At 47.0% G+C, this 9,892-nt stretch overlaps 1 protein-coding gene across 1 annotated transcript; it reads left to right on the forward strand.

Moving 5' to 3' along the window:
• The first annotated feature begins 6,046 nt into the window (after nt 1-6,046).
• Nucleotides 6,047-9,677, forward strand: LOC136153970 (uncharacterized protein CXorf49 homolog). The gene is made up of 5 exons (XM_065916108.1): nt 6,047-7,354; nt 7,991-8,147; nt 8,690-8,766; nt 9,032-9,077; nt 9,637-9,677. Exons 1-5 carry the CDS (start codon nt 6,047-6,049, stop codon nt 9,675-9,677), a joined length of 1,629 nt encoding a protein of 542 aa, XP_065772180.1.
• Nucleotides 9,678-9,892: the final 215 nt, after the last annotated feature.

Genomic DNA, 9,892 nt, shown 5'->3' on the forward strand with positions numbered 1-9,892 from the left:
CTGAGACCTTTGATGTGCTAGACTGGGTGAGCTCCCACCTTCCACTGGCACAGAAGCAGTAGGTGGGTGTGCACAACCCTTCAAGCCCTTCCTTAGTTCTTTGTAGGGGGCAAAGCTGCATTTTCCTTAAGTGTTAGCCGCCACCCCGCAGTGAGTGCCCCTGCTTTTGTCTCTAGTCTTGTGGCCCAAGTGAAGGCTCCACACTGGTTTGTGGCATTGATAGGGTCAACAGGAAGAATGTCATGTTCTTTTAAAATCTCATTGATTGATGAAATGAAACAAGAGTCATTTTCTGGGGCCACCCCTCTGCCTAAAGATAACATAACTTTTCCCATTATAAATACTGTTCCATCTTCTAACCTGGTTGTTTGGAATTCCAGCTATTATAATTCACCTTCCTTTTTAAGGATGGACTTGAAACAGAAATTGAGGGAACATTTCTCTTGGGACTTTACCTTAAATGACTGAGTATGTAAAGGGTCTTCTCGTGCTTATCAGGGATTTTTCATCTCTTTAAACTACATGTGCTTTACTGCTAATTCTTTGACGCCATCAGAAGACTTTTAAAAAAAAAAAATTTTGTTTTGCCCATGATTCGAGGACCCAGATGACTCAACTGATTTTTCCCGCATGGTTCCTGCCCCAGAATCACAGATGTACAGAATATTAGAGCTAGATAATCTCATGTAGAAATCTAACAGGTCTACTCCTCAGGGGTGTACAAATGAGGAATCTGAGAGTAGAGGGACAGCCCCATGTCAAGGCCAGCAGACAGTTCAACTATACCTCTTCAGTCCCCACTTTGCTGTTTGGTAGGTTGAAAAGTTGTTACTCTTAGGTATGTGGTGATGAAACACTTGGTCAGACAGTTGTATGTGGTTCTTCAGAAAGTGAGTTCTGTGCCAAACAAAACTGTAGTTTAGGGCAGTTAAGTTATTTTTAAGTTCGTATGTGCATTTTACTCTTTCTACATAGAAAGTCTTATCATGCAAGAGAATACAGGAAGAGAGGCAGAGGCAGAGAGAGATGAAAGGAAGATAACCTCACCCACACAACTGTCCAATACTGCACTTGCACAGCCGTCTCAGATACTGGGCCCCACTTCCACAAGACTGGAAACGTTCCCAGATGAGCAAAAGCTGATGGAGTTCTTTACCACTAGACCTGCTCCACAAGATAGGCTAAAGGAAGTCCTCCAATTGATACAAAGGGAAGGTAAACAGCACTCTGAAGCCATGTCAAAATATAAGGTTCTCTGGTAAAGACAAATATATGGACCAAACACTATGAGAGTTTTGGTGAATAGAATTAAATAAGAAAGACATAAAAATAATTATAAACCTATATTAAAGGTTATACAATATATAAAGATGTATGTTATTAATACCATGAAAAGGGAGCAAGCTGGGAAAGAATTCAGTTTTTATATGTAACTGCAGCTGGTTTCAGCCATTTAAAATAGTGCATAACTTAAAGAGGTTTTATATAACTCCAAAGGTAACCACATGGAAAATATCTGTAGAATATATAAAAAAGGAAATAAGAAAGGGGATTTATACATATCACTACAAAAAAGAAAATCAACGAAATTGGAGGGAAAGCAATAAGAGATGAAAGGAGGGACAAGAAAGCTACAAGACATATGGAAAATAATTAACAAACTGGTAGTAAAGTCCATCCTATCAATAATTACCTTAAATGTCAATGGATTAAACTTCCCAAGATACATAGATTTGCTGAATGATTAGGGAAAAAACAGAATCCATATACACTGTCTACAGGAGATTCGCTTTAGGTCTAAGAACACATAGAGGCTGAAAATTAAAGAATGGAAATAGATTTTCCATGCAAAATGAGAGCAGGAATGGCTATACTAATATCAGGTAAGATGGATTTTAAATAAAAAATGGTAATAAGTGACAAAGGACATTATATAATGCTAAAAAGGTCAATTCATCAACATAATATAACAATTACACAAATTTAGGCACCAAACCTCAGAGCTCTTAACTTTAGAAAGCAAATGTTGACATATTTGAAGGGAGAAATAGATTGCCACACAATAACAGTAAGACATTTTGATATCCCACTTTCAATAATGGATAAAAACAACCAAACAGTAGATCGACAAGCAAATAGAGAACCTACTAGGCTACAGACCAATTGAACTTAACCACATATGCAGAACAATCCATCCAACAACAGTGAAATACACATCCCCCTATATAAATGGAACATTCTCCAGCATAAACTACATGTTAAACCACAGAACAAGCCTTAGCAACTTCAAGAAAACTGAAGCTACACACAGTATCTTTTCTGATCACAGTAAATGAAACCAGAAAGCAACAGCACAAGGAAGATGGGAAAATCCACAAATGTACCAAAGTTTAACAACATATACTTGAGCAATCAATGGGTCAGAAAAGAAGGCACAGGGGAAATTAGAAAACATCTTGAGACAGAAGAAATGAAAACACAACATGACAAAATTTACGGGGTACAACGAAAGCAATGCTGGGAGTTTATAACTATAAATGTGTACATTAAAAAGGAAGAAAGATCACAAATCAACTATATAATTTTACAACTCAAAGAGCTAGAAAAAGAACAAATGAAAAACAAAGCCAGCAGAGGAAGGAAATAATAAAGATTAAAGCAGAGATAAAAAATAAAGAACAGAAAAGACAACAGAAAAAAATCAACATAACTGTATTTGGTTTTTTAAAAGATCAAGAAAACTGACAAATACTTAGATAGATTAAGAGAAAAAGATGAAAATAACTAAAATCAGAAATAAAAGATGGGATATTAAACCAATGTCCCAGAAACAAACAGGATTATAAGAGAACATTATGAACCATTGTTTGGGAAGTAACTGGACAACCTAGAAGAAGTGAATCAATTCCTAGAAACACACAATCTACCAGAACTGAATCAAGGAGAAATAGAAAACCTGATAGACCAATAATGAGATTGAAACAGTAATCACTAACTCCCCCACAAAAAAACAGGAACAGATAGTTTCAATGGAGAATTCCATCAAACATTTAAGGAATTAATACCAATCTTTCTCAAATGGTTCCAAAAAAGTTGAAGGAAAGGTAACACTATCAAACTCATTTTTCCCTGATATCAAAGGCACCAAAAGAAAAGAATATTACAGGCCAGTTTCCCAGATGAATGCAGACGCAAAAATCTTCAACAAAATACTAGCAAAACGAACTCAACAGCACGTCAGAAGGACTATGTGCCACAGTCAAATGGGATTTATCCCTTGGATGCAAGGATAGTTTAACATACAAAAGTTAATCAATGCAATAAAACACATTAACATGAATGAAGGACAAAAATCACATCATCATCTCTATAGAGGCATAAAAATTCAGCCCTCTTTCATGATAAAAACACTCAAAGAACTAGGAGTAGAAAGAAATTACCTCAACATAATAAAAGCCATATAAGTAAAGTCCACAATGAACATCATACTCAGTGGTGCAAAACTGAAAGTTCTTCTTCTAAGGTAAGGAACAAGACAAGGAAGCCTACTCTCACCACTACTATTCAACATACTGGAAGTCATAGCCAGAGCACTTAAGAAAGAAGAAGAAATTAAAGGCATCCAAATCAGAAAGAAGTAAAATTATCTCCATTTGCATATAGCATGATTTTGTACATGGAACACCCAAAAGATTACACACACGCGCAAAGTTCCAGGACACAAAGTCAAGAAACAAAATTCAGTTTTATCACTAAACACTAACAAAGAACAATTTGAAAAGGAAATTAAGAGAACAATTCCACTGACATTAACATTAAAAAGAATGAAATACTGAGGAATGAACTCAAGCGAGGAGTCAAAAGACTTGTACACTACAAACTACAAATCATTGCTGAAAGAAATACAAATAAATGGAAACACAAATAAATGGAAAGACATCTGTCTACACAGACTGGAATACTAAATATTGTTATGAGGTACACACTATCTGAGATGGTTAATTTTATGTGTCATCTTGACTGGTCCAGAGTGCCTAGATATTTAGTCAAACATTATTCTGGGTGCTTCTGTAGGGTGCTTTTCCATGAGATTAACATCTAAATTGGTAAACTGGATAAAACAAATCCCCCTCCCTGCTGATAATGTGGGTGGGCTTTACCTAATCAGTTGATAGTCTCAATAAAGCAAAAAAGGCAAACTTTCCTCATGTAAGAGAATTCCTCCTGTGTGAAAGCCTTAGGACTGGGACATCAGCTACTTTTACTGACTTTAGACTCAAAATGAAATATCAGCTCTATTGGTTTGATTCTCAGGCCTTCTAACCTGGACTAGAGCTAAACCACTGGCTCTTCTGGGTCTCCAGCTACCCAACTCACCCTCTAGATCTTGGGACTTACCAGCCTGTATAATTGAATGAGTCAATTCTTTTCCACACACAAACACACACACACTCCATTGGACCTGTTCTTCTAACACACTACTCAGACTGATCTACACACTGCAAACCCTATCAAAATCCCAGTGGCATATTTTACAGAAAAAGAAAACTTCATCCTAAAATCTAAATAGAATCTAAAGAGATCTTTAATAGGCAAAGCAATTTGGAAAAAGAAAAAAGTAGAGAACTCACACTTTCTGATTTCAAAATATTACAAAGCTACAGTAATCAAAACTGTGTGGCACTGCCATTTAACAAATAGACCAATGGCGTAAAATAGAGATTTTAGAAATACACCCTCACTTATAGAGGGTGTGCCAGGTAGCAGACTTGCTGGAAGAGAATAAAAGGGGCCTTTTTTTTTTTAAGTTTTAAGATCTTTGGATCAAAGCAAGGGCTCTGGAGTGAGATTGCTTGGTTTTAATGCTACCACTGATCCACACAGGCCAAATGACCTTGGTTCAGTGACTGAACCTCTCAGTACCTGTTTCCTCCCCCGTAAGAGGCTGGTAATCCCTGGTACTATAGTCCTAGGAGTGTCACAAGGAAGCATTACTACTTATGTATGGCACTTAGAAGAGTGCCAGGCACTGGGTCCTGCTGTATAAGTTGATTTTAAGAGATTCTGCCAAATTACCTCCCAAATAGATTTCTTGCACCTACCCCACAGAGGTTTGCTCCTAACTTCTCCCACTCTCAGAATGGTTAAGCTCTTGGAAGGTTGTCTTCCTAGTGTGTGAAACCTGATTAGTTCTTTTAGTTTACATCTCAAGAATCAGCAGTGGTGAGCCCCTTTGCAAGTGTAAATGGACACTGAGATTCTCTCTTCTTTCAATTGCCTCAGATTGGAAAAAGAGCTGAGGGAGCAAGGTCAACCCCTGTCTGTCCCTCAAATCTGACTGCCAAGAACGTTTGATGGAGCAGTTGAGGCAGAGATGTTACAGAACAAAACTACGATCCCTTTGTCCTCTGGCCACTTAGGGAGAAGTACGCCGACCACTCATCACTGAGTGCGGGATTCCTCTGCCCATTCTCCCATTGGGTCATAAGACTTGTGGTGGAAGGGAGGCTGGCAAGGGCTTTCAGCACGTGCTAGGCGTCCAGCGCCTCCATCCTGTCGTTTCATCCTCACCTCCCAGAGACCAGCGCCCTCAGTACCGTCATGCCTCCCGCTCCACCCATTTTGTACACAGTCAGGGCTCAGGGATGTGACTCTAAGCGTAAAGGGGAGGTGGGACAGGAGGAGGTGGGACGAGAGGCTTGACAGAGGTATACTCGCAGGATCACCTTCACCCACCAACTGCAAACTGCCGGGATGGCCCTTGGGCTGGGCAGCAAACCAGCGGAGGCCCTCGACCCCATTGGTTACACCTCGCAGGGATGGCCAAACAAGGCGCATGCTGGTTGGCAGGAAGCGGACCAATGAGGAGGCGGCAGATCTGGCGCGCTGAAAGCCTCGCGTTATTTGCGGCCATCTCCTGCGTGTGGTGCGGCTGGTGCTTGACTGCGCACTCCAGACACCGCCCGCCTTACCTGCCCGAACCGCCGCCACCGCGACCCAGATAAATCATCACCGCCCCAGGTCTGGCAGCAATCCATCTCACGACATGAGCTCCCCAGATGATGAGGTGTCTGTTTCGGGAGCGGGTTTCGGCTCAGACTGCGGGGAGCGGACCAGCGGCCTTGAGGCCAGCTTCACAGACCCTCGGGGACCCGGCCCCGGCCCCGGCCACAGCCCTGGCCCTGAGCCGGGGGCAACTGGAAGCAGCGAGGGTGAGGGCGGGGGTGGCTTCCCAGACCCTGAGGGCTTCGAGTCAGAGCGGGAACTGCTGGAAGCGGGAGGGCCGGTGCTGTGGGCCCGCGAAGGCCGGTCTGGCTTCCCGGCCGACGACCAGGGCGATGCCCTGCAGCTGGCTGACGAGTCAGTGGCGGCCATCCTGCAGCAGATGGCCTACCTGAACGTGCTGGGCATCAGCAGATACCTGTCCCAGGAGAGCTACGCGGTCGGCGAGGTGTCTGACTTGTGGGACCTCGAGGAACGTCCTTGCCATCGAGGCGGTGCCGCCCATAAGTGTGGGGAAGCGGCACAGGCTGAGGCTGGCCCTAACGGGGTCGGCGGGCCCAAGGCGGGCCGGGCCTGGGGGAACCCTAAAAGAGGCACTAAGAGTAGGTTGAACGTGGCTGTGGATCACCAGTGGCCTCCCTCAGAAAATGCAGCCGGGCTGCTGTCTGACCCCGAGTCCTCTGAGGAGTTTAGTGAGATAGAGTTGATGAGGGTGAGCATTTCTCCCAAAGACGGAGGCCGGGCCAAGCTCAAGAGCCCCGAGGATCCTGGGAACACACCCAGACGCTCGAATGTCCAAGGCAGGGAGAATCTCCTTAACGTGCCAGGCACTTGCCTGTCCTCGGCTCCGCAAGGATTAATTTCAGTTGTGGAAAAGCAGGGCAGGCAGGGCGGTGCAGAGCAGGAGGACATCTCTACCCCTAAGAAAGTGCAGAGCGTGCTCTGGGGGAAGGGAAACAGCCTGTCCAGCTACCCGGGAGTGGCAGTAGTATCAGCTGCTGCAGCTGCCGCTACAGGCAGTGGGCCGTGGCCCACTCCTAGGAGGAAGGGGGTCCAGGAGAAGAAATCCCTTGGGGGCATCTCCAAACCTGCCATGGAGAGAACCTTCCCTTCCTGGGGGCAGGGAGTCTCGGCCACTCCCCTGGAACCGGCCACCTTCCCCCCAATCTCCGGCATCCCGCTGCTCGGGAGGTCCAAGAAGGAGGCCTTGGTCCCTTCGGGAGTCAAAGAGTTCAAGCACACCGGTGCTGGGAAGAAATCCGTGGCTAGGCGAGCCCAGGAGTTGGTGGCAGCAATGGCGGTGTCGGGAGAAGACAACGACCCAAATAGAGACCCATTCCCAAAGGGTCAAGTGAGTAGGCCAGACCCCTCCTCTCTCCCCACTCTTCCCCCTCCCACCCTCCCCACGGCACAGGTCTTCACCCCTTGTCCCTCTCTCCATTCCTCAGGGGTCGTCATTGGGTGGCCCTCGGTCACTGGGTCATTAGGATGCCAGATTGGGATCCTTTTACTAGGGACAAACGTTAAGGTAGCACTTCGGGTGTGCTGGGCTCGGTTCTCCACCCTTGGCCTGTTTCCAGCCTCCTCCACGAGGCTGGGGCTGGAGTGGAAGGGAGAGCTGATAGCTGAATTGATTTGAGGGGACCCCTTAAAAGCTTCACAGAGCTTCGGTGTTTAGACGCATCACTTTCCTGCTTCCTGCTTCCTAGCTCTTCCCCAAACCTTCCTTGCAGGGTGCCCAGGTTTCTCAGTGCCAAACTGTTGACCCCAGCTCAGCTCTGCCTACTGGCCTGGGGCTGACTGAGAGAGAATTTGCTAAAGTGATCAGCCTTTCAATTCTCTTTCCAATTCCCTGCCTCAGCTCCGTCTTGAATCACTCGAGCTCTCACACACACTGACACAGACATATAAATGCACTGGTACACACACGCTCGTGTGCACACACACACACCCTTACTCAAGATTAGTGAGAAATTTTTGTTTTTAGCTGACCACTGACAGGCCAGGGCCATCTTGTCCATGGATGCATCATGGAGAACACAGCAGCGCCAACCTCAACATCAGAGGGGCACGGGATTCAGGAAACTCAGAGCCTGTGGCCAGTAACAAGGGAGGAGTCATGCCCAGAGGGCCTGGCCCCTCAGGTGAGTGTCCTGGGTTTTGATATGTGGGGAGGAGGCCAGGGGTGAGGGCAGAAACCTCTGTCTCTGACTCTCTCTCTCTCTTCTGGGGGCTCAGCCTTGCTCTCAGGCCACTTCTCCCATGGGAAACAGGGTGTCAACAGGGCTGGACCTGGCCCCCTCACCTTCTGTGTGGGATTTGGTTGGCAGGGGTGATCGGTTGCAGTGCCCCAACAGCTAGTCTGGGCGTAGACCTGCAGGCTAATAGCCTTTTCCGTGAAGTGCTGTTTGCTCACATAGCTCTCCCAGGTTCTGGCTGTGGCTGCCACTCTGGGAGGCTCGAACCCAGAACCAGAGTCATTGCTGACCATCGTGGTGAAATGGCTGCCCCTAAGGAATAGGAGGGGCAGGCCCAGAGAGAATATTTGGACTGCCTGCCGGGCAGAGCAAGGGAGGCTTGATGCTAGCAGAGGGTGGTATGGCCTCACCTCACGTTAGACCCGACCTGGCCCTTTCCACCTCACTGGGAACCTGGGAAGCTGGATTGTGTGCCCTTTCCCTCTCAGGTGACCAGGAACCAACTGACCATCCCCCAAGACCGAAAAGACAGCAGCAGCTACACGGAAGGCAGGAGTGTCCTCGGGTAATACTTCTTCTGGCTCCTGGAAATGCACACCCAAACCCCATGGTGGGATCCGGGTCCAAGTTCAAGTGACATGTGTGGGCCCCCCACCCCCATCCCGAACCCCAGGGAGGGAGCCCACCTCCTTTCCCCTGAGGAAAGTTTTTCCCTTGCCAGTCTAGACACCTGGCTTTGGGATGGAGGGCCCGGGGGAGAGGAGAGGAGGAGGAGAGGGGAGGCGGGTGTATACTAACCATTTCTCTTCCTCCTGTGTCTGCTGGCCTAGTGTCTGGTGCTACAGAGAGAAATAGACGACCTTAAGGAGCAACTTGGTATGAGGAACCAGGGACAGAGAGCAGCGGGTTCTTAGTGCAGAAGCAGGGTGGGCCCTTGTGGTGGGGTGGGCTGCAGGTGCAGGGGGCCTTATAGGGATCAGCATTCCTGTGGGGAGGAGAACCTATTAGGCCTGTCCGTGGAGTGTGCGGTGCATGTTCAGCTGGGCGTGCGGACAAGTAGCAAAGTACTGTGTGGACTGCGTGCATACTCTGCCAGCCAGACGAGTCCTAGAGAGCTCCTGATAGGACTTGTAGAGATGCCCTGTTGATCTGTTGTGGTCTCTAAGGGTCTTGTTGGATTGTTCGCGAGACAGTTTTTGAATGGTTTGGGCATGGCCCGGAGCTTGAGAGCTCTTGACACATTTTGTCTCCTTTTAGGAAATGGCTCCACATTTAATTCCGGTAGCGGGGAGTGATCAGGCCCAGAGCTCTTTGCATCGTGGTTGGGGGTATGTGTGTTTCAGGTTGCAGGGCTAGGTGGTTCCCCACGGGGACAGGGGCACAGGCTTCTATTCCGTCTGTCTGGAGCACCTGTTCATGCCTTTCCCTGTTGCAGCCTCCAAGCGGTACCTGGCTGACAAGTTCCAGATCGTTTGAAGTGAGTGTTACACCCTGCATGCCCCTTCCCACAATGTTGGCTGTTGAGCAAGGCTGTGGGCTGGCCCTGGCTTGAGGCTCTTCCCTGACTCTACTGTTTTACAGGTTGAGTCCAGTATCTTCCTGCAAGATCAGCAGCAGTTAACCTCCAAGGCCGGCGAGCTATAGCCAAGCTTGTTGCCTCTTGTTCTGCCTCCACCAGGGCATCCTCTGCC

This window comes from Muntiacus reevesi, chromosome X (genome assembly GCF_963930625.1).
Source record: "Muntiacus reevesi chromosome X, mMunRee1.1, whole genome shotgun sequence".
In the NCBI taxonomy this organism is placed as follows: domain Eukaryota; kingdom Metazoa; phylum Chordata; class Mammalia; order Artiodactyla; family Cervidae; genus Muntiacus; species Muntiacus reevesi.